Here is a 25,744-nt window from a genome sequence, read left to right on the forward strand (position 1 = left end):
TTACTCTTTATTACAACATCGATTAAGGTATATAATTGTTTTAAAAACCCAATGATTTCCGCCACCCTGACTGCCTGGTGGAAGGCACTAAAAATTACAAAAGCCCAAGTGGAGCCCTGCGGGCTTTCTCCCCTATGGCATAACCCCGACTTTCAACTTAACAACCAATCGTTTTATTTAGGTGTGTGGGAGCAGAAAGGAATTACACATCTCCACCATCTCTTCTCAGATAATATGTTTATATCATATACATCCTTGCTCCAAAAATACAAAATAAAAAACGGAAATTAAAAGTATGATAAAGAAACAAATTCCAACACTTCAGGGTACGCTCCAACCGCCGGTTTTCGCTAAATATATTACCAAGCTTTCTCCGACAACAACAAAAAAACTCTCAAAAATATATAAGTTACTTTCATATACTGATAAACGTCTTTACCGGAATCTGACTTTTTGATTCAAGTTTGTGAAAACGTTTTTAAAATGACAAAACACACAAATTTACAACTTATCCAATATAAAATTATTCATAGAACATACATTACTCAATATATGATGAAGAAAATGGGACTCTCAGACTCCAACATTTGTCTCCAGTGTTTACAAAACACTACAGACACTTATTTTCATGCTTTATGGTTATGTACTCCGGTTATGTATTTCTGGACTAAAGTCTTAGAAAAACTTTCCGCTATCTTGGACTGTAGGATACCGTTCTCTCCAAACGTGTGTTTGCTAGGTGACTTAACAACAACTGACTTACCACATAAACAATTTCAATCTACACTTGTAGCTCTTACTATCGCAAAAAAACCCAATCCTTGTTAACTGGAAAAATATACAAACTCTGAATATCGACCAATGGTCTAACCTCCTCATAAATCACATTTTAATGGAAAAAATATCTGCCTCAAATAAAAACCAAATATCTAAATTTATAGAAACATGGTCTACGTATATAGAGAATTTTAACCTAAATCTGGTTACTTAATTCTGCCTGTTAGCGAGAGCCACCGCATCGCGATAACTTACATTGATGTTTCTGTATTTGGCAATTTGTAACTAATGGTTGTGTTTTTATAGTCAGGAACCCAGCTGCTGCCAACAGGATCGAGCAGATTCACCTCCAATGGGCACTAAGGGTTAATATTCGGATTCACTGCATGCCAGTGGGTTAATTCTATAGGTGCTGTCCCCCCCTGGCTGGGCGTGGGCGGGTCTGCCCCTCTGTTGGCTGCTGGGTGGCGGCTGCGTCTTGGCCGGTCCCTGGGTCTCTTGGGGGGTGCTGCGTTGCGGGGCTCTCCCTGGTGTCCGGGGCGGCACCACTCCGGCGCGGTCCGTCGCTCTGGGCCCGGCGACGCGGTTCGGGGCCTGTAGGCCGCCGGGGTGCCCTGTGGTTCCCTCTCCCCGCTCCATTCCTCCCGCTTGCTGCCTCTCCCTCCTCGCCTCTCCCCGCCCGTCCTCCGCCTCCCTGTCCCTTCTCCCTCGTCACCCTTCCTCCTCCTATCCCCCTCTCTCTGCGGCCCTGCCGCTGCCCCTTGCCCTTCTTGTTGTCTCCTTCCCCCCTCCCTTCCCCCTCCCCTGTATGCCTTCCTTCCCCTCCCCTGGGCCGGGGGGTCCATCCGTGGCCCGGGTCTCGGTGCTCCGGGGGCCGGGGGGGTGGGTGTGTTTGGTGTTGTGCCCGCCCCGCTCCGGTGGACCTCCTGGGACCTCGGGCGGGCCCCAGTATCCGGGGGGCAAGCCCTATCGCCCCGCCGGGCTGGTCCCATATGCCCGCCGGGGTCCCGGTGGGGTGGGTGGGGGTTTGGTGGGCGGGTGCGCCTCCTGCCCCCGCCCGGTTGGGGGGGGCCCGCTGGTCGCTCCTCTTAACTCACTGCTCCAATTTTAATGCACCACACAACTGTGTGTGTGTGGGGCGGGGGGGGGGCAACGGTTGGGGCAGACCGCAGTATAGAGCAGTGCTGCGGTCCCCTGTCCGTGTCCCCGCCGCGCCGCCCCCCCCATTAATTTTTTTAATGCACCACATACACTCACTGACATGCCTGGGAGGCGGGTGGATCGGAGCGTGGGGATATAATTTCCCTGGGGGTGGTGGGGGGCTGGTGGGGGGGGGACTTGGGGGCCTGGGGGTGGCTGGGGCTGGGTTGGGGTGGATGGCGGGGGTGGATGGGGGGCGGGGGGTCGTGGGGGGAGCGGGCACTGTGTACCGATGGGGTGCCAGGCGGGCCCCGTCCTGCTGCGTTGGGTTGGGGGCACGGGCCGTGTTGGGGCGGGGGGCGCTCCTGCTCCTGGGTTTGCTCTCCGGCCGGTGACCCTGGCGGGGCCCGGGGGTCGTCCTTTGGCGCTGCCGCGGCCTGGGGGGCCCTGAGGTGTTGCGCTTGCTCTGTCCTGGCAGGGGTCGACGGCTCCCCTCTTTGATGGAGATTTTCATGCATGCCAGATCCACCACACCAGTATCTATCGAAACTCAGACACAATCTGCTTCTTCCTCAGGTCATTGAATCGGTGGACGCTGGTGTCTGTGGATCTCACTCTGCTTCGTCTGTCCTTCCTTCCTTTCCTCAGTCTCTCCTTTGGTCTCTTGAGGTCTCCCTGATTTGTTGGAATTTAGATTTTTCTGGGGTTGGTGAAGAACTCTGGTTGGTGGCCGGGTGGGTGGTGTCTGGTCGGTGCTGGATTTCACTTTCCTTTCTTTTCTTTGGTTCCTTCCTCGGGTCTCCTGACGGCGGTGTTCGGTTTAGGTGAACGGTATGAGTTTTTTTTAATAGGTTTTTGGTGAACTAACGAATACACACACACTCACACGCACGCACACACGCACATACACATACTCACCCACATACAAAAAAAAGAAAGAAAAAAAGAGCAATGATGATGACATTACCGAATGAACAATACTGAGCTCTTAAAAAAAAAGAAAAAAAGAAGAAAAAAAAAAGGAAAACGTCTTCACTGTTTGCTGTCATTCATTTTGTGTTGATCAGCAGATATCACAAGTTTTAATTCTTTCTGTCCCCCAATCATTTCTTTTTTTAATGAGTGATTTAAAATAAAATGAAATAAATAAAACAGATTATATAAATGAACCCCAGAAAAACACATTATTATTGATTATATAAATGAATGATGATTATATGATTTGATTATATAAATGAACCCCAGAAGACCACATTTTGGTGTTTTGATTCCAATTCATGCCAACACAGTCACACAGTTCAAATAACAATCAAAGCTTTGGCCACCAAAGCTGAAGCCTCACGAGCTGAACCTTTTTGTGAACCAACTGGATGGAAAGCTTCAAGGGTTCAAAAGGCTTCATCTGCCCATCACTAGGTTCAGCTGCCTTTTAAAGCAGTCTGATTACAGATCAGCGGTAGATGCGTCGCTGGAGGATCTGTCCACCATCATTCAAGTTGTACTAAAAAAAACACCCTGGATTGATCACCTTCCAATTACAGGGCAGACATTTAAAAACAGAAAAACACAATTAGCAATCCTATTTGCTGTCTGTGTCTTCAGTGACTTTAAAATACAGTACATGTTTTTAGGAGGAAGCTACCTGAATGAAAAACTTCCACGCAGAGAGACTATTTTGTTGTGAGGCAGCAGTGCTAACTCATCCATTGTGCTATTATAATCAGTATAGTGTATTTGCTGCATTTTAGTAAATGTTTATTTTGAACATTTTTGACAGAAGAAAATTATATATATAAATATATATAATTGAAGGAATTTCCCTGACGGGATGCTCCCATAAATAGGCAATTGATAGGAAAAGTGTGTGATTGACAACTAAAAGCCATCTTCACCATCTAGTGCAATTGTATAGAGGATATCCTCAATCAATCAGAGTACTTAGAATAGCCTCACTAACAGAAAACAGCTGTTCCCAAACATCCTCAACATCATGCATGGGGTCAAGCAGAGACAATAAAGTTGGCGTGCTTCAACCAATGTGACATTCTATCTTCATTCCTCATCTAAAACAGATTCAAATCATCACATGTATACAATAGCATCAATATCAAATGTTGTTTTGTTCACATCCAGGTTGTTATTCATTTACATTATTATTGATCCTGACCGACCCCAGCATGCAGGCATGCAAAGAGCGCGCAAATTCACAAAATAGACTCGTAGCTGTTTCAGGTTTGAAGGGTGCCCTCTCCAACCAACATGTTTGAACTTGTTCTTTCACTGTAGGCACAATGTTTAGGAATTACACTGATGAAGAGCAGTGCAGCAAAGAGGCAAAGCTTGCGACAAAAGTAATACGTACAAGAGCACTGTACTGGGCAAACATAGGCTATGGATGATCAGAATTCTAAATATAATTTCATGAATAGCTTGTATGATATTTTTAATTACTGTATCATTTATTCAACTGAATGAAAGTCCTCAGTGAGATCCAGAGGAAAATCTTTTTATCCAGAGTTAGCTGGAACATAAAAGATAACTTCATTAATTAAAAAAAAGAAGAAGAAGAAAGTCAAACATAGCACACAGTTTATAAAACACTGCACACAATCTGTAAATGAGGAGCAGCATTACGTTTTGAACAATTCCACTATACATTTATTTGCAATCACATCGGAAAATCTAACTATCTATTCAAGATCTTTTAGGCTGTACTGATTCAGTAACCCAAGAAGAGATGACGTTTTTGCAATATTTTCTGTGATTTTTATAGCAGAGTTCCTGAATAAGTGTCTTCAATATGTTCAGTATAGGCTATACTGTATGAATTAGTGTGTAGCACCCTCCTTTGGTAGGATAAGGTATATTAGTAAAATTAGTCACCAATCTATTATGCTCGTTGGACACTATTGCAATTCCTTCAGAAATTGCACATGCATGCTGAGAACAATAGCAGAAATACAAAATATCTATCTACGTATGAGTGATTGAATGATTTAACATCAATTGCAAATTATTTGAATTTTTGTTACAAACTTAAAGTAGTTCGTAATGTACCAACAACAACAAAAAGAACATATTAACTAGCCCAATAAAGATGATGCCTTTTTTGCATCATCTTTTTGTGGTCAGCTCAGCTGTTAGGGGCTTCATGCCGCTGGTAGGTGAAAAGCAGGTCCTAGAGATGCATGGCTGATGGCTCACAGCCGCCAATGATGACCACAAAAAATTGACAAAATTGTTCCTCAAGTGGTCGCCTGGTGGCCAAGCCCGCAACCATGGCACAGCCCAAAGAGGCATCTCAGACGTTCTGCTGCGCTGGCCTTGGGGCGTCAACCATGTCGGCGAGGGTCGCTGGGAAGAGAAAATGACATATTTTGAACCTCAGGTGCAGCCAGGAAGAAAAGAGGAAAGTTCTGACATTATTTTTCATTCTTTTTTGTTGTTTATTCACATTAAATGAGGTCCGTCAAGCTAACCCTCATCAGATGAATGCTAAAAACCAGATCATTTAAAGAGACAGAGTTTGTCCATACCACCCCATCACAGTAAACTACTCCGTCACAGGATCATCTTGCAAAAAAAAAAAAAAAAAAAATTTAAATGAGGGAAACGGAGTGAAATGCTTCATAAAGTAAATGCTGAATAATGTTCTTGTTTTGTGGACTAATTAAAGGACTATAGGTTTTATTTTGAATTTTGAAGTCGATAGATATTTGTAAAAACAATGTAACAGATGACGTGAAATTCATATTTCATGGCCAATGAGCCTAAAAAAGAAAAAAACTGATTAAATTACATACTGTCTTTTGATGGTATAATAAAAAGAGGACACTTTACTATTTTCAAAATTTATTTAATGTGCCATCACTCAAATAGTGCACATATTGTCCCTGACGTAGTGGAGAGGTGGGATATAAATATATATACAGTGCTGCTCAAAAGCTTGTGAACCTCTTGAGCAATTTGGATTTTCCATTTGTTTCAACCTGATTTTGTTATTCAATCTGAGCCATTACATTTTATATGAATTAACAGGTGTAGGTTTAGCATTTCAATGCATTGTTCTTTTAAAAAAAATCTATTGTGTCGTCAAAACTAAATTAAAAAGAGTTTTTGGTCAATTCATGTAGGTGCAAAAGTAAGTGAACTCTGAGCTGCATTGCTTAAAACAAGCAGCCAAGTAGGATCAAGTAGGACAAATTGGTAGCTAAACTAACCACTGAAATGGACAAATGAAATGAGAGAGGTTTAGCGAAGAAATTGTGCATCACTGACTGAAACAAAGACAAAACCACGTCACTTTAATCTTACCCAGGTGAACTCATACAGGTCAGTCAAGATGAGAGTAAGAAAAATCTCAGGGGACCTCAGGAAGTGGGTAGTGACAGCACATCTCAAAACTCATCTGTTTAGACAAGCATACTCTCTCTGACTAGAACTGTTTCGTCTTTTCTTAATTTTTTAATTTACCTTATGTTGTTCTTACCTTTGTATTTGTATGCTTTAACTGATGTTATAAGGTGACCTTGAGTGTCCAGAAAGGCACCTATGAATACAATTTATTATTATTAGTATTATTATTGTTATTACATCTGTCTGGGGAAAGCTATAAAGTCATCTAAAAAGGTTGAGCTTCATCATTCCACCGTGAAGCAGATCATCTGCAACTAGAGAACACAAAATGATTACAATCCAGCTTAGAAGTGGATAACCTTCAAAAATATCAGCAAGACCCACAAGACAAATGATAATTCAGGTGGAAGCCAACTTGTGGATCACATTGAGGGATTTGCAGACCTTTTTTTGCTGCATCTGGGACACATGTGCATGCTTCAACAATCAGAAGAAAAGTAAATCGACAAGGCTTTCATAGAAGGCTTGCTCGGTAGAAGCCTCTGCTCACAAAAAAGATCAAAGCTGCCCATCTCAACTTTGCCAGAGAGTACCTGAACAAACCTGAAGCTTTTTGGAAGACCCTTCTGTGGACAGATGAATCCAAAATTGAACTGTTTGTTCACAACTAAAACAGTCATGTTTGGTGAAAAGTCAACACTGCATGCCAGCAAAAGAACCTTCTCCCTACAGTGAAGCAGGGTGGTGAGAATTTTAAATTCTGGCCTGGCTTTTCATCCTCAGGACCTGGACAACTCCACTAGTCCAGGGAATCACGAATTCAGAGGAATAATTTGAAATTCTTTGTGAAGTTACAGCCTGGTAGAAGATGGATCATGCAACATGACAATAATCCAAAGCATTCCAGCAATACAACCAAGGAATGTCTGAAGAACAAGATTCATGTTCTGGATGTGCCCAGTTTAAATTATTTCAAAATACTGTGGCAGGACCTGAAGCGGGCGGTTTATGCTGGACGCCCATCTTACCTCTCACAATTGGCTGCACATTACAAGGAAGAGTGGCAAAAATCCCCCAAAGTAGATGTGAAAGACTGATAAGTCACTAAAGAAAGTGTTTGGATGAAGTTATCATTGCTATATATATATATATTTGTATTGGAGGATCAATCGCGTGTCTTTCATTTGCTAGATTTTGAAAAAAGGAGTTTGCCCTGCAAGGCGGCACGGTGGCTGACTGGTTAGCACGTCTGCCTCCCAGTGCAAAGGTTGTGAGATCAAGTCCAGGCTTCGGCCTTCCTGGGTGGAGTTTGCATGTTCTCCCCGTGCTTGCGTGGGTTTTCTCCGGGTACTCCGGTTTCCTCCCACATTCCAAAAACATGCATGGCAGGTGAATTGGACACTCCAAATTTTCCATAGGTGTGATTGTGAGTATGGTTGTTCGTCTCTGTGTGCTCTGCGATTGGCTGGCAACCAGTTCAGGGTGTACCCCGCCTACTGCCTGAAGCCAGCTGGGATAGGCTCCAGCAACCCCTGCAACCCTTGTGAGGACAAGCGGTACAGAAAATGGATGGAGTTTGCCCTGCATGAAAAGCTTACAAATCTCTCTCTCTCTTTCTCTCTCTCTCACAAATAATTTGTGTAAATTAGTCGAAATACCTCGCGGGGCTTGTTTGTCCTTCTGCAGCTTCCGTCTCACTACTTGGTGACGTAGCAGTCGTGTTCCGCCATATTGTCTCTGATACAGCAGAAATCTCACATTAGAGCAGGCATACCGGCGACCGTCCGAAATTTGACAATTGGGATTGACAACTGATTTTCTGGGGCAGCGTTTTGTTCGTCTCATTGATCACGGGGGTAAATATGTACAGTATATCTGCTGATGATGTAAACCAGTCAAAAGTGGCTGACAAAACAAGTGAGCTTTGCCGTTTGCTATGGCTAGGATGCTAACGTCAAGGGTCCGCCCAACACGGATGAGTTTGTAGTCCTCTGTTAGCAGTAAACCCAGTCAATTACGCCAACCATATCGCAGGCCAATGTACTCTTATTTCTCTCATCCTTCTGCATTTCTCAAAACAAATTTTCAACATGCACGTTTAATATAATTTGATTACCAGCTTGTATTCGGCTGTGAGTCCCAATGCATCTAATTGTGTGCGAATAATCTTACCAAACGGCAGAAAACGAATCATCTAAACTAAACAGAAACCGCGTAAGTGATGTGCTTGGTTTCCTTATTGTGTAATTTATATGTTCTGATTGCATTACAGACTGCTGCATAACATAGTCACTTAATATATTGTCAGCGGATATTGTTGTCTGTGCTGAACATACAGCATCTTATGGGTCATTTCGGACAAACGATTACATATGTCGTTGTTGTTTGTTATCTACAGTCAAGTGGATGTTATTGATTATGACATGTAGACACAAGGTTTCCTATTTGCTGTGTCTGGAGAAGCATTTTGTATGACAGGCGTAATGTCATCATCTCCAGACGAGTTCAATTGGAATCTATTCAGCTCTGTTTTGTGTTTGTTGTAATGGTCGCTTAACAAATTGTTATTAGTGCTCTAAAAAAAAAACTACCCATTTGAAACAGTGTAAGGTGGTCGAACATGAGTGATATGCTTTGCTACACATGAGCCTGCAGTAGTTAGTTGTATCCCGGTTGAGGAATGACGTACTCCAGTGATCCTCGCTACTTTTTTTTTTTTTCTTAAATATATACACAACAGCCACATTAGCAGAGCAAAGTCAAGGGGGGAGTCACTTTAGCAATAATCTATCAAATCACCCCCAACCCAACAGTAAACTGGAACACGGACTGGAGCATGCTGTATTTGCGTGTGCCTAGTGTTTGTTATATTTTTATAAAGCAAACTATACAAGTATGGTTCTAAGTTGCCACTAGGTATGAGCCGATATTAGATTCTGACGGTATGATAACCGTGAGCACAAATTACATCTCTAAAATGTCCTTTTTGCAATTATGAGGGTGCGTCAATTACTCACTGATTTTTGCTGTTTGCTGAGTTCACCAGTGCTTTCTTTTTACCATAGTGTATATTTTGCCATACCCAATGTTATAGCAACTTTGCGAATGTTTCTTTTTTGTTTTTGTAGCTTAAGGATGATTTTTTTCTTCCAATCTTTCGAATGCAATAGTATTTCATTCATTTTCTTATCATTTTTTTAAGCGACAACAACCACGTGCCCTGGTGCCCCCTCCCTTGTCCTCTAATAACCCCTCCCCCTCCCATACCCCTTCCCCTTCTGAATTAAACCCTGCACCCCTCACCTTTGCTCCTACCCCTTCCTTCCTGAGCCTTCTGCTGCTGAGAGAGCCCACCATCCACTCTGCCAAGCTGTCGGACATGTCAGGACCCGTGCCAAGCCGGGCCAGAGTGTACAATGAAGTCAACACTCACCGGCCAAGGGAGTACTGGGACTATGAATCCCACGTAGTGGAATGGGGGTAAAGTGCTTGTTGCCTGCTTCACTATATTTTCACCATGTTGTTTCCGGTTTCCAACCTGAATTATGTATTTACAGTAACCAAGATGACTTTCAGCTGGTGCGAAAGCTAGGCCGTGGCAAATACAGTGAAGTGTTTGAGGCCATCAATATCACCAATAATGAGAAGATTGTAGTAAAGATCCTCAAGGTAAATGAAGCTATAAAATGATGATGGCGTGCCGCACGATACACGTCACCACACTTAATTAAAATTCATGACACTAGTGACTGAGGCTGGGAGGGGGGGGGGGGGCAGTCATGCTAGACACATGTAAACAGTCTACGAGCGAGATGTCTACTGAGCTTAACCTACTCATTCTGTCCAAGAATGATGTCCTTGGTGCCAAATTCATTGGTATAGATGTTGAAGAACATACTAATGTTCAATTGAAGAGATGGTTTGAGTGTAGAGGGCTGAAAAAGACACGAAAGAGCCAATCTGATCCAGAGGTTATTATTATTATTTTTTCGTCCTACACAACTGACACTGACATTCTCCTGTTTAAACAAGCCATCCTTTACCACTATATGCCCTGTCTGTCATATCTATCTGGTTGTTTTAGATGTTTGACAATTGTTGGGGGTAAATTTGTATTGCTTTTTTTTGGGTGTGTAGCAATCGCAAATTCTACTTGGGCACAATCAAAAACACTTGCTATATTAACAAACCTCAATTATTTTAATCCTTCCCCCCTTACTAAGGCTGTTTCCTTACTTTATAAAAGGCCCTACAGATAACTCACAGCATACCACGATTTATATGTAAGGCAAAAAAAAAATTAGTTTTGTAAGCAAGACGGGTTCGAACAATAGTGGCAAAGCTATTTTTAGCATTCATTATTGTCGTCCAGCAGTCGGGGTAGTGTCAAACGCCACACAAAAACCCCCCAAAAGAAAATCGCTTACCGGTACCTCTTCGGGACAAGCGGTGGCCGGTAAGGGATCAAGATTGTCGTCTGTAGGAGCATGCATGGCCCCCAACAAAATGTTTACTACATACAAGGATGAAGATGAAAGGCTTCACCTCGCTGGCGTTAAACTGGTCTTTTCGACGTCTGCACAAAGTTGACTTATCGTTCACATATAGAGTTTTTGGCTTCGGGAAGAAAAAAACCCCAAACATCCTTCATATGTGGGCGGTCGTAGTGTCTGGAGTTGTTTCTGCAAGTTCCATAGCAGCAGTGTTTACTTGGCATGTTGTTTTTCTGAGATAAACAAGAACAAAAACAAGCAGTACTAGCATGGGTCACCTGTGAGCGCGCTTCTACATTGACCCCCTTCCGGTTCAAGCTGCTGACGCCACGCGGCCTTGCAGTCTAAAAATATTACTTGTGTTGCACCCTATTATCTATGTTAGCCGTACTTTCATTCCAAAAACATTAATGAAATGTATGTCTTGTCAGCCTGTCAAGAAAAAGAAAATAAAGCGTGAAATCAAGATTTTGGAGAATCTACAAGGAGGCCCAAATATCATCTCACTCATAGATATTGTCAAAGACCCTGTGGTAAGTGTGCATTTTTTGTAATTGATATACTGTACAGGAATGGTCAAATCAATTTGATATATTTCTCTTGTCACCAAATGCAATAGCATGTTGATACTGTCACTTGTGTAAGCTCATCAATGTTTTTTTTTTGCTAAAATGATGTGACACCTCGTCCTTTTTATGGAGTTGACTTCCCGTTAAGGCTCTGCACACAGCCATCTAGTGAAAAGCAGAGTAATTAGTATTTTTAAAGATAGCTTTTTTGTTGCTTCAAAAGCAACACAATACCTTGAACATTGTTGTGTTTCAATGTACACATTGATGTCCAAACGGCGTTTTAACCAACCATGGATTTTCCAGTGAGTTTAACTCCCTCGTGAGTTGCGATGCTATTTCTCAGAACTTGCTTTCCTGGATACCGCAGTGCATTAAAGCAACACTAAATACGATTTTAACCTTCAATTCATATTTTCATAATTGTGCTGATGAAACATTGACTTACAGCTAGATTAATGAAACCATTGTCATGGCCTGAGGGGGGTCGGTGTAATTTTTACTTTTACTAAACAACTTTGAGGAGGATGGTGGGAAAACTGGCACACAAAATAGTATGAACGTGCAGACTGCTTTACGGCATACATCACATTCCCCTTTCTCCATTCGATCCAAAGACAGAAGTTAAATCAAACGTCTACGCGTGATTACTGTTGTCATGGAGAAGCTGCAAAACAACCCAAGAAACTAAGATTTTTGTCTAATGAGACAAACAAAATAAATAAAAAAGGAGTCTACCTGGATAAAAGCTAGCGTTGTTCCATTTTTTTGGCCCCCAATTCCGATACCACCGATTCTGATACCCAGATGATGTTGTTGTTCGACTGACCTATTTTTATACTGTGGTTTTGTGCTTCTTTATGGACCCGAAGCGGCTAGCCATACACCTAATTAGTTTTTACTGCGGGCCACATTATGTCAAGGTTGCCAAGTCACAGGCCAAATTGTTGTTTTTTCTTGGGTGTGCCAGCACCAAATTTTTTGACCGTATCACATTTGACACCGCAGTTCTCCAGTTTTAATGTTATTTAAAAAAATAATAATAATAAAATAATAATAATCTTATTGAAAAAACACCAAAAAAAACCCTGTATTTTCTGTAGTTAAGGGAGACCGTATCTTCACGACCATAAGGCGCACCGTATTAAAAGACACAGTCTCAGTTACATGCTTTATCTGTATTTAACACACACATAAGGAGCACCGTATTATTGGGCGCAGGCATGGTAAAACATACGCTAGCTTAAAACACACTGTAGCATGCTTTCACGCTAACACATACCTAGCATATAAAAAAAAAGGCAGTGTAATTGAAACTACAGTCATATACTAATAATACTTTTAACAGCAATAACGTATTGTATTTACTGTATTTTCACAACCATAAGTATTAAAAGGCACAACCATCACCACTACACATTAACAGAAGCCCAGAGGTGTAGATTGAGAAGGAGTTTATGTTTAAACATCCTGTATTTAAGAAGTGTTTATTTCTGAGTCAAAACGTTGGACAGTGCCTTTAAATACAGAAATAGCACACATAACTCAGATTGCGCCTTTTAATACTTATGATTGTGAAAATATGGTCAGTTGATGCTGTTAAAATTATTATTAGTATATGATTGTAGTTCCAATTACATTGAGTGTATTGGGTGAAACGTTTTTTTTTTAGAAGCTGGACTGTCATTGTTTATGCACACGCATGGTCTGAGGATGTTCTAAATTTGTTCGCAGAATACGCACAAATTCAAGTACGAAGATAATGATGAATCTCACATTTCATGCGTACCCATGTTTTGCACACGACTTGGTGCGTGAGCACAATAGTAAATCAGGCCCATTGTGCTTAACTCTTTGACTGCCATAAACGTTATAAAACGTTTAGTATAAACCTACGGAAGGGCGCCGAGGACGTTAAAAGACGTTCACTATGTTTTTTTTGTTTTTTTTGGAAACGGGTGGATGAAAGCCTTGGGCAGCTGTGCTGAAAGTATCAGGCAGATCTAGTTAGTATAATGACTCGTTTTGGCCCCTAGATGGCAGCGATGACTCTTTGCACAAGGTTGGGTGGCCCGCCCACCGTGGGCGTCAGTACAAGACGTGAGGCGGAGCTAGAGTGTTGAGGAGACGATGGCTGATCATGCAACAATGGCTGATGAAGCAACCGGTTGCAAGCAGCTCACGCTTGAGCATTTTTTTCAAAGACGGAAAGCATCGATCAATACTAAAAAGCGCATTGATGTCGACGATGATGATGACTCCGAGCTTGACGCCAAAGTTGGAAGCCTTGACGCGACCGTTATGATCACATAGTAAGTAAGCCTCACCGGCTAGCGCGGCTAGCGCTGCTAACGCTGGAAAACGCGCAGCCAGCACAACCGACCGGGTACTTCTGCACAAGCGGAGATTCGATCGGGCGAAGGAAGAGTTGTCGAAAAGCATCGACCAATGCACATTGATGATGATGATGATGATGATGATGATGGTGAATCCAGAGGTTGACGCCACAGTTGGACGCCACAGTTGGACGCGGCCTTTATTCTCACGTCATAAAGCCTCACCGGCTAGCGCTGCTAACGCCGTAGCTGCACAAGCGGACATTTTGTCGGACAATGAAGAGTACCCCGAGTCCAATGCATATTAATCGGAGGAGCGGGTACAGTCTGATCACGGAGAAGACACTGGTTCTGGACTACGATGCCACCATGAATGGAGTGGATAAGATGGATCAGAACATCTACCACCCGGTATAGCAACTGAAGGACATGAGGAAGCCAGACTAACGCCACCGTAACGTAACCGTAACATGATCCTGATATTAGACTTTATGGCAACACACACTGCAGTATATACTTGCTATTCCCCGGAAAAAACGGCCTGCAAGAAAGTGTAGCTTCTGCACGCGAAGAGGCAATCGTTTCCTTGCACGCAGGGGAGTGTTTCACAAAAAGAAAAACTATCGTTGAAACATCCACATAATTGTAAATAGCACCACAGTTGCACACATTTGTAAATAGTTTGCCAAATTGTTGTCAAATTGTTACACTGTTGAATGTAAATAAACGTATTTTGCTATCAAAAAACACTTTTTCATTCTTGGTGGTAGTGTTTTATAGAAGTAAAGCACTATTTAGGTGTTTGTGGCATCATTCATGGACAAAAAGAAGTGTAAAATTCACTAGAGTGCATGAAATAATATCGTTTCACTAAAAGCTTGATTTCTCCGTATTTTGGTCCAAAACAAGCGAAATCGGGTGAAACTAACCATTTTCTATTGTTGATTACTAAAGAACGGAATAAGGTAGAAACAAACTTTTTTTTCTGATGAAAGATGAAAGTTCAATCTTTCATTTGGTAGTATGTGTGTTTCCATAGTCCAAACAGAACATTTTCTGTGGACCTTGAAAGATCAGTCAAAATGCTTAAATCGGCTGGCACTGACAGCATGCATCCCTTTTCTGAAAACGTCTCACCGCGTCTTTGCTTGTGAATAACGGTGCAAATCAGAAAACTCTTTTTATACCCAATCATTGCGCCCACCTGTTAGCCTGTTGACCTGTGGGATGTTCCAAGCAGGTGTTTGATGAGCATTTCTAAACTTTTTCAGTCTTTTTTGCCACCTGTCCCATCTTTTTTGGAACGTGTTCAGGGTTTTTTCTGGCTCAAATTGAGGCAGAGGTGGTACCATCCTGACTATGATGGGTGACTACCGATACCAGTATAATCTGTATCTGTGCCAATTCCAGTCTTATTTTAAGGTATCGGTACTCACGGCGGTGACGATACCATTATCGGCCACCCTCCTGCGGCCGTTTACAATCAGGGACAAGGAATTAGAAATGATATGAATACAAAGTTGCCATTAACTTCATCCAATTTTAAGGAAAAATAATATATTGGGATGTATAGGTCTTTCTTTAAAATCATTTGTCATTTAAGGGTGGGAAATTGTATTTACGAGTGATTTCGGTATTTGGTATCAGTAGCAGTGACTACTGAAGAGTTGCGTATTGGTCGGGAAAAAAGTGGTGTTGAACATCCCTAATTCTGACCATGCGTCATGACCTGCATGTATTCTGTAAATTCCAACTGATTCTCTTTAATTTTTTACTGGCAATATATAATAATTCCATGTTCCAATAATAAGAATAATTGTTCCAATAACATTATGACTATTATCATGTTAAAGCATTCATACATTATCAGTCACTCAGGCTAGAGGTGGTGAGCAAAAAAGGTGGAGGTGGCTGCCTATGAATTTTGTACACAGGAAAAACACTGGTGTTGCAACCATACAATTTTAAGTTAATGATTATTTGCTAAAAACGAAGTTTATCAGTTTGAACATGACAAGTTTTGTCTTTTTTGTATATTCAATAGGTTGAACACGATTTGCAAATCGTTGTATTATTTTTATATTGTTTAACACAATGTCCCAACTCCACTGGAGTTGTTTGTATGCAACTTTCAAATTGTAGCCATTGCTATATGAAAATTGCATACTGTTACATTGCAATGTTGGTTTGAATTTTGATTAATTGTCCCTAAGTGTTATAAATGTTTCATTGTTCTTTTTTCAGTCTCGTACACCTGCCTTAGTCTTTGAGCATGTTAACAACACCGACTTCAAGGTGAGAAATTTGTAATTTCTTCAAATTATTTAAAAATTCTAAAACATCTTTCTTCTTTTTGCACTTTTGCTTTTTTTGTTCTTTGGTATGTATGTATTGACAAAGTTGTTGGTACCCCTCTCTTAATGAAAGGAAAACCTATGGTCACAGAAATAACTTGAACCAGACAAAAGAAGTTATAAATTAAATGAAATTATTTTTGTCATCGCACAGAGCAACGAAATTAAAAGGCACACCCCATGAAACATGAAAAGCAATGATGAACAGAGGGAGACAGAAAGGGAGACAGAACAGGAAAGCACGTCAATTAGCCACTGAGGTGCCCCGAGATCTAAACTAAGGAAAGAAACCACTAAGAAGGGCGAGGGGAGGAAAAACAAGGCTCAAACTATGCTCCTTTAAAGGGGATGCCACAAAAGGAAATGGCAAATTGGACAAAAAACTACTTTAAAGGTCTGGAATCAAATACAGTTTGCATTCAAACTACCAAACAATTTCACCTTTGGCAAACATTGTCATTTGTACTACCTTCACCCTTGAAAACCTTGATGCTGGCTTTATGAATTGGTCAAATAATAATAAGCTGAGCAATATATATCAGCTAACCGTGACAATCTTAAATCATTTGTCAAAAACAAAGCTCATGCTTGGGGGAGTATGGCACAAATATGGCCACATTCATGTATTCTGGTCATGCGCCAAATTTGACATGTTCTGGGAAGATATTTTTGACACGCTTAGTTATTTTTTTTAAACAGAATATTATTCCACAAAGCCCTGTAAGAATATTAATCCATATTCTTCCACATAATGTATTATAATGTAAATAGGGGACATTTATCAGGTAGGTGCAAATTACATATTCGTTAAGCCTCCAAAAACATTTAACAAACGTTGGAAACCTGCCATGCCCTTACTAATACAATGAATTGGTGACCTATGACTGCTGACATAATACATAATGGAGCGTAAAGAAGTGCACAACGGGAGCTTTAAGATTGCACTGGATGTTGAGAGTGGATTTATACACTTTTTCATTTATGTATGTATGTTTTTTTTCTCTTTACCCTCTGTCTTCTCCTTTTTTTTTATTCAAGTGTCTGTAATTGTCAACATTTCCCATTTATGTTTATTTGACCTTTGTATAAGAATATAAAAAATGTGCACAGTTGTAAGATGGAAATGTACTTGTACGCAAAAGGAAATGTATACTGTTAAAAGAAAAGAAAACTTACCGTAATTTCCGTACGATAAGCCGCAACAGTGTGGCTTCTCCACCAGGTCACGAGGAGGCGCACTATAAAGGAAGTGCAAGGGCGCCAGGCCGAGCAAGTCAAACAGTTTGCGCCCTCATTATGGAAAAGAAACTGAGAAGTGAAAAATATGCTGCGTTTAAGTTGAAGGCAATTGACCTGTTTGATTCTGACACTGACAAAAGAGGAAGAAGAGTTATTTTGGTTTTGAGAACGACAACCAAGGAGAGAGAGTGGCTGACGAGGCCATTCTGGGCCTGTTTATTTCCGACACAAGGATGAGGATGATGGCACGAGAATAAAGCACCTTTATTGCCGTGTTACAGGCAAGCACTTAAAAACGGATTTCATTTAGCCATTTGACGTTATTGCCTTGACAAGTGCTACAAGTTTTGTTCTCTTATACTGTACTACTACTGTGACTGCAGGACGTGCGCTTTTTTAAAATTTGTGCACCTCACGAATGCTGTTCAGATGTTAATAAATGAGACGCTTTGCGTTCCCAAACAGTCACCTCTGTCCCGACAATCCCTTCTGTGGTAGCGGGAACCCTTATATACCGGTGCAGTAACATTAAAACGCCTTTGGCTTAAAGTCGGGTGCAGCTTATACATGTAACAATCTCGAGTATTCCCCAAATTTAGCTAGCGCGGATTATCGTTAGGTGCGCCGGAAATTAGTCGGGGAAATTACGGTAAATTTAAAAAAAGTTTTTTCAAGGCTGTGAGGTTAAGATCAGGGGATGTTAATATTTGAAAACTGAGTGTGTGCGAAGCCTTTTAAGTCTGTTGTGATTCAAGGCTATATAAATAAACTTCACTTAACAAAATATCAAGTTACACAAAGAAATAAGCATCGACAAACACAGTAGTTAACAGCAAGAAAACAAAAGTAGGTTACAAAATTTACTAAAAGAACATACATCAACAATTTTGGTTAAGAAGGGATGGTGGCTGGGCAATAAATCAAATTAATTTGACACATCGTCATTTTAAAAATCGAATCGTTGAAAATTTGCTAAATCGTGAAATCAAATTTTGTCTTCCGGATTATTAAAAGATGTTGTTCTTATGTACTGTTACATTCAAATGTGTTTGTGATTTGCAATTTTGCACAAGTGGCAGAGAATGCTGGATGGGTGGTTTACAAGACATGTTTACAATAGCTGCCAACTACTTAATTTTGGCATTTAAGCACAAACTATGAATGTTAAATCTATGTTAAAACTAATTTAGAACCAGTATACATTATTGTAGTCTTAACATTTTGCACAGAAATTATTTTTGAAAAATGAAACCTTTAAATGTTTGTTGGGTTTATTAGATTAAAATCGATTAAAATCGTAATCGTCCTGAATGACTGCAAAAATTTTGATTTTTTTTGGGGGGGGGGCCATATCGCCCAGCCCTAAATAGGTCTATAATTTGCTAGAAGGGATACATCCAGCATTCTCTTTTAGGAAGGGCTGGACGGCAGCTACTTTCAGAGATTTAGGAAGCTCGCCTGATTGAAGTGAGCAGTTGATTATTTCCTTTTTATTTCTTTATTACAGATTTCACAATAGTTTTGAAAACCCCAGAGTCAAGACATCTCGTGGAAGGTTTCAAATGCTGAACCAAGTCTGTTATAGTATTTTGATCCACCGAGTCAAATTCTGTCATAGTAGTTATTCCTAGGTGATTTTAAGTGCTGCATCATTTTTTTCATTGTGCTGGTTTTGTGACAATGTTTGACCTGATGGCTTGTACTTTTTCACTAAAGTAGCAGGCAAATGAATTGCATTTATCTGTTGAAATGAGTTCTGGCGCTGTTTGATGTGGGGGATTTGTGAGTTGGCCGACCACGGCAAATAGGGTGCGTGTATTGTTGAGGTTCTTACTAATGATTTCAGAAAAGTGTTGTCTCGCTACTACTAGCTCTTTGTTAAAATTGCAAAGACATTGTCTGTACAGATCAAAATTAACTTGGAATTTAGTTTTTCTCCACTTTCGCTCTGCCTTTCTGCACTTTGATTTCAAAATCATTACGTTGGTAGCACACCTCCAAGGTGTTTTAGGTCAGGATGAAATGGTCTTAGTTTTAATAGGCGCAACAGCATCCAGAACATTTGAGATTTTTCAGGTGAATTCATCCAGAAGTTCATCAATAGTCTCTGCATTGACAGTTGGTGATGGAGCCATTAATTCCATAAACATATTGCTTGTGTTCTCATTTATATACTTTTTTTAAGAGAGACGGTGGTTGTCTGAATTTCTGGGATTGTTTGTACTTCAAATAACACACAGAAATGATCTGAAATTGCCAGATCTTTCACCTCAACAGATAAAATGTAAACACCTGTAGAGATGTCGAGATAAAGAATGTGACCTTGATTGTGTGAAGGATGTGAAAATGCAAGCAAAAACCTTTAATGCATATTTTCTGGGAGTGCTGAGCAATGTGAAACCCCTCTGTCACTATCTCTGTCACAGCTGCCTTCCCACAGGACATTGTTTGGAGCTTGGGGTCAAATTAAACTAGAGAAGCAGCAGGTGAAATCAGGTGTTTTGTACTGGTCAGAGTGCCCATTCGCATGAATTCCCCCAGCTGTTAGCTGCCTTCATCAACTCATGAGCCGCCTTCATCAACTCATGAGCCGACAATCACACTTTGACTGGCTCCGTACAGGGTCTAAAGCTAGTTATTTGGGGGAAAACACAAGTCATACAAACCGCGGTATTGTTCTTGACATTCCTAAACATAATTGCAAAATTATTCAGACCAATTGTTTTGGAAGTGACATTTATTGTTTGGCAGCTCTGCCTGCTAAGATCAGACTTGGGACAAAAGGAGTGGTAGAGTAGCAGTGCTTTGCGGGTCGCTCATCTTGGTCAGCCACAAATGCACTGATGTCCCGTTGTACCGAGCGGAGGTGGGCTGTCTTTCTTAGCCGACTTGGTGAAATCACAATACCAAGGACAAGGACATTCCTATCTATGGTGACAGCACACGTCACTACAAAAAGAACCAGGGAGCGCACACTTTAAAAAAAAAAATTCTAACACATAATCTCTTTTGGGTTTGGGCCTTGGTTTCCTAATTTTCAGTTTTTGTTTTTTGGCCAGGAATATTCATTTTGGTGCATCACTAATGTATGTGATAGTGGAGCATTATTGTCCAGTGCCATATCTTCTTGTTATATCCTCAAGCACTGGTGCCTTCTGGCTGCACTTTTTTTGTTGTTGCAATGAGTGATGCATTGTTGTAGTCGTATAGTCATTATTCTAAGATGTACCACCCTAATGACTTTGCTCTGATCCCTAGCAATTGTACCAAACTTTGACAGATTATGACATCCGGTTCTACATGTATGAGATCCTTAAGGTGAGTCAACCCTGAATTGTCTGCTGCACACAAATCTAGGCTTTGTTTTCTTTCCATATGTTATGCAAGTTGATGGGGTGGTTCTTTTCTACAGGCCCTGGACTATTGTCACAGTATGGGAATCATGCATAGAGATGTCAAGCCACATAATGTGATGATTGATCATGAACACCGCAAGGTAAGAAAATGTCTTGGTCTCATTTTTCTGAGTTGCACCACAAAAAGCTGGATTTTTGACAGGGTTATGTAGCCTTTAAAAAAAAAAAATGATATCCACTGTATCTTGTTTACACTTGGAACCAGCTCAGTGGTCTAGTGGTAGAGTGTCTGTCCTGAGACTGGGAGGTTGTGGGGTCAATTCCATAGTCTTACCAAAGACTATAAAAATAGGACCCATTTGCCTCCCTGCTTAGCACTCAGCATTAAGGGTTGGAAGTTTTTTTTGGGGGTTCGGGTTAGATCAACAAATGATTCCAGAGTGCAGCCGCTGCTGCTGCTCACCGCTCCCTCAGGGGATCGGTCAAATGCAGAGAACGAATTTCGCCCCACTTAGGGCGGTTTGACAATCAGTGGTACTTTAACAGTAGAACCAAAATTAGGTAGAAAAGGTCAAATTGCTATTCCAAGGCAAGACTGTATAGGGCTCCAACCGATCTTTTTGAAACTATCTTTTAGAGCAGGCTCTCGACTGATACTGTTTCTGTTTGTGTTGTCCACATGTTTATGTATGTGTTACAAACTGTAGTTACGTCTTATTGACTGGGGCCTGGCAGAATTTTACCACCCAGGACAGGAGTACAACGTCAGGGTCGCCTCACGCTACTTTAAAGGACCAGAGCTCTTGGTGGACTATCAGGTACAGCTGAGATTAATAGGGTGTAAAAGGAGAACATATCCTTGTTTTATCAATTTCACATGAACTTTATTGTGAATTGTATGGTACATTTTTGAATGATTTAAGAAAAATAATAATAATTAGAACGTTTCCCCGCTGCTGGAATTCTTTTTTTTGCATAGTTTGGCCACTTTAAAGCTGCTGAACGCAGAAAATTGAATGTGGCAGTAGCAAAAATGCACACTCCCTAATTCATGTACACAATGGATTCTGGTTAGAATTTCCCACCCACATCCACAGACAGAGGGTGGGAAATTCGAACCGAATCCAGTCTAAAAACTATTGGCCAGAGGTTTGTAGGAGTACCCATTGTGAACAACTAAGGTGTTAAAGGTATACTTGACTGATTGAGCCATTTTCAGCAGTAAAAAGTTCATATTTTGTCCAGAATGAATTTGATAACTTTATTATTTTGCTTGTACAATTAATAAATAAAAAGAAAAAAAAGAAATCCCACTTGCTGTCGACTGAAGATGACCTGTGCTGAGGAAATGGGTAACAACCAATCATGGCTCACCTGTTTTCTGGGTTTGGTCAGTAAATTATTGGGAGTTACCTACTTCCTCAGCACAGGTTATGTCATCTTCAGTTGACAGCAAGTGGAAAAATTAGTATTTAAAATTATCAATTGTACATGAAAAATAATGAAGTTACCAAATTCAAAATATTTTGCTGCTAAAAATGGCTCAATGATTCAAGTATCCCTTTAATCTGCTAATTAGAAGATGTTTCAGTCATGAATGGTCAAAAAATAAGGCTATTGTAAAGATATTTTTATGCTATATATGCTATGATATTGTTACATAGAGCTACATAGACATTGGGATCGTCAATAAAAAAAGGAAATATTATACAAGGATGACCCAAGTAAACATTAAATATAGCCTATTTTTAAAATTTTGTTTTTATTTAATAAGGAAACAAAACTATTCAAAGCTATCTAGCCAGCTCTGTGTGTGGGGATAAAAATACTTGTGCCCTTGTTAAATCATGAATTAACTCTTTAACTTTAGAAAGCTGGGTTTTCCCTCAATGAAACTCATTAAGTGAAGTCTTATCAGTGTGCTGCCCACCAGCACCTGACCACTGGCGGCTGTGCAAAGATATTTTCTCAATTGACAAAACATACTTTGTTTATAAAACACCACTAACGCTAATGCTAAAGTGATTGTTGTATCACATTCAAATGCTAACGGGAAAATTTGCATCAACTTCGGGCGTGATATTCCTTCAAATAATGAATATTCACAACCAAACGCTGTGGAAACACATAAATACAAGTAAGATAACACTACTCACAGGCACAATTTTTTCCCCCGATATGTGAAAAACAAGTTATATTAATAGAGCTCAAATGCAACTTTCTTCTACCTCATTGTAAACGTGTACTCCATGCATGCACGGCACCACACTGCCCCTAAGAGGACAACACGCTCAGGAATGGTTAGTTTTTTTTTAAATTACCATATTAGTATACACTATACAGTATTTTTTTTAACGTTTTTACTAAATTCTTCCTGTCATTTGAAGTTATATTTAAAGTTTAATTTTGAAGGAATTTTCCTTTCTTCATAATTCAAGGATTTAATACTCTAACATACATTTCCACATGGCATGGCACAAAATACAAACCCTGAGGTCCCAGGTTAGCCACTAAGTCCCAAGACTTGTAAACATAAGATAAAATAAATATGATGAAGAGATAAGGATATTATAATGCTTCAGACTGAAAATGAAGGTGTGAAAAAGCAAAAGGCTTGAATTATGAACTAGTTCATTTTTGGAACAATGAACTTAGTTCGGAAAATTTCAGTTATTAACTATGAACTGAACTAGTCAAGTTAAGTCAAGTTTATTTATATAGCCCTTAATCACACACGAGTCCCAAAGGGCTTCACATGCCCGCAGTTGACAAATAACAACAACATCCCCTAATAGAACCACAAGAACCACTAGTTAATTTTAAAATTTGTGAGCTGAACTTTAATAATTTGTGTAGAAAATGAAGTTTTCCAAAACAAGATTGCAAAGACGTTGTTAGTCTCATTTCTTATTGCTATTTCTTACGCAGCACTATGTGACCATGCATTTTTATTATACATTGATATGGTTTTCTAAATCAGCAGTCGCTGCTCGGGCCCTAAATAGATTATTTTCCATAATCTTTCAGACCTAGTTTGTTCAGTATTATTCAAATAATTGTACATGGACCTACTGCAGGATTGGCATCTCTGTGTTTCAGATGTATGACTACAGTCTGGATATGTGGAGCTTGGGGTGTATGCTTGCGAGCATGATCTTCAGGAAAGAGCCTTTCTTCCACGGCCATGACAACTATGACCAGGTAAATACGGTTTCAAGAGTGAGTTCTTTATAGCCCAATTGCTTTGCTTTATTGATTCATTCAAACCCCTCTAGCGCCATCAATTGCCTGCCAATTGCGGATCTCAAACAGATTTTAGTGTTAAAAAAAAAATACAATATTTATTCAAGAATATTTTGTAAACGATTCTGGTTTTGGTCACAAAATTACTTCCTATTTGGGCACATACGTTAGAGAATGAGAGAGAGACAGAAAGCTAGACGGAGTCTATTACTGGGTTGCAAAGCACACATGGTACGTTGCTTTATTGTTTATTAAATGTTTGAGTCAAGGAGATGATTATAAATATTAGTGATGTGACATTCATAAATAAATCTAGAACGGCTTTTCAATATGAACGATGGGACCGAGTCTTTATAGAGAGCCGTTCACCCCCTTATTTTCTGATCTTATACTTGCTGCCACTTGCTGGCATTAAAAAAATAAAAATAACATTGGAGTCAAACCTAATCTTTCAGTCAGAAGCTGCGTCAGACCCTCCTGTACACTCTTGCATGAGAAAAACGCTTATGACGCATAAATACCTCATTTGCGTGGTGACTATGACTTTTATAACGTATTTCTTATGTATAGAAAGAGTTAAAATAGTTTAAATAGGTCAGGGAACAGTGTGCAAACTGTTTCTTTTTTTTCACAGGACAGCAACGATATGTTCTTTATGTGTTCATTAAATTTTTCGAGAGATACATGTCCTTTTTTAGTCTTAATCAGTGAAAAAACATTTGATCATTACTCCAATTTAGAGTATCCGTTGTGCTGAGTAGCTGAGTAAGATTTTATAACTTGACTTTTGACTTGCTCGAACAAAGTAATGACTAGACCTGCTTTTTTGGTGACTTGCTTGATTTATTTTCCCACTTGAGACTTGTTTTTGATATGACTTGCACATATGTGACTAACTCCCATCTTTGGTGAGTACACAGCTTTGTTGTACCTTTTGCCATTCAATGAAAGAAGAGGTGGGCATTTTACATATTTTTGATGTTCCGTCATTCCTCGATGTCTAGTGCCCCCTTCCGTCATTGTCAGTCTACCATTTTTTTTCAAGCTGAGCCAACCTGTAATCGCTGGTCTGTCGATTTGCCGTGTTATTTTACCTGTGCTTCCATTGTCACTACTATTTTAGGACATTCCGTCAGTATTAATGGACTGTCTGACAGTAGTCCTTTACGTATAAAAAAAAAAAAAGCATTGCTGCTCTTATTAGTCGAGTTCACATTCACATGAAACACATGATTAAACTAGAGCTGCGAGCAGCTATAAAGGGCCCTCGCAACCTGGGCCACATTGGGGTACTGGCACGTCAGGGTATTGGCACTGGTAAATAGGACAAGGACCGTCTAAAATTTTAATGTTTTTGCCAAGCCCTGTGTGTACAAAGTTTCATTTAAAGGTAAAAAAAATGATGCGCAATTCCCAAAATAAAATAGAAATGGCGGACTTCCTGTTAGGTTTAGCATATGGCTACAAAATACTTTTTGTAGGTCTTAGGCATGGTAGTAGGTATGCCTCCCAATTTTCACAAATCTAGCTGAATCATATTATCAGAAATGCTTCATAAAAATGTGTAGAGGGCACAATTGAGCCATTTATTGCAAATTGCACAAGACATCTCTAAAATATTCATGTTCATGACAGGTCTGATGTGTGTGTGCAAAGTTTCATTCGTTTTTTTGCACGTTAAGACTCAAAAAAAAAAAGCTGCGTTCGTCTTTGCAAACAATGCATCGCTACGGATACGCCAAGCGACAAAATAAAAAGCTTTCGATAACATTTCATCTTAAACATCTTAAGATGAAACATGCGAAGTTTAAAGACGATCGGATACATTTTGTAGTAGGAGTTTGATCAAATATGACCCCTATAAATGACCACAAAAAATGG

At 40.2% G+C, this 25,744-nt stretch overlaps 1 protein-coding gene across 2 annotated transcripts in view; it reads left to right on the forward strand.

The window, feature by feature from the left end:
* The first annotated feature begins 7,965 nt into the window (after nucleotides 1-7,965).
* The window catches only part of LOC147166729 (casein kinase II subunit alpha), a 36,169-nt gene continuing 18,390 nt past the window's right edge, over nucleotides 7,966-25,744 (forward strand). The window contains exons 1-9 of one of the 2 annotated variants that reach the window (XM_086086448.1): nucleotides 7,966-8,129; nucleotides 9,476-9,753; nucleotides 9,831-9,942; nucleotides 11,198-11,299; nucleotides 15,916-15,966; nucleotides 20,523-20,582; nucleotides 20,677-20,760; nucleotides 21,328-21,438; nucleotides 23,720-23,821. In XM_086086448.1, coding sequence (XP_085942574.1) covers nucleotides 9,653-9,753; nucleotides 9,831-9,942; nucleotides 11,198-11,299; nucleotides 15,916-15,966; nucleotides 20,523-20,582; nucleotides 20,677-20,760; nucleotides 21,328-21,438; nucleotides 23,720-23,821 — 723 coding nt within the window. In that variant the 5' untranslated portion in view covers nucleotides 7,966-8,129; nucleotides 9,476-9,652. Of the gene's footprint in view, nucleotides 8,488-9,475; nucleotides 9,754-9,830; nucleotides 9,943-11,197; nucleotides 11,300-15,915; nucleotides 15,967-20,522; nucleotides 20,583-20,676; nucleotides 20,761-21,327; nucleotides 21,439-23,719; nucleotides 23,822-25,744 lie in introns of both variants that reach the window. The other variant, XM_086086449.1, reaches the window with a different exon arrangement.

Source organism: Leptonotus elevatus, chromosome 10 (assembly GCF_054856555.1).
Source record: "Leptonotus elevatus isolate MCC_2025b chromosome 10, RoL_Lele_1.0, whole genome shotgun sequence".
NCBI lineage: Eukaryota > Metazoa > Chordata > Actinopteri > Syngnathiformes > Syngnathidae > Leptonotus > Leptonotus elevatus.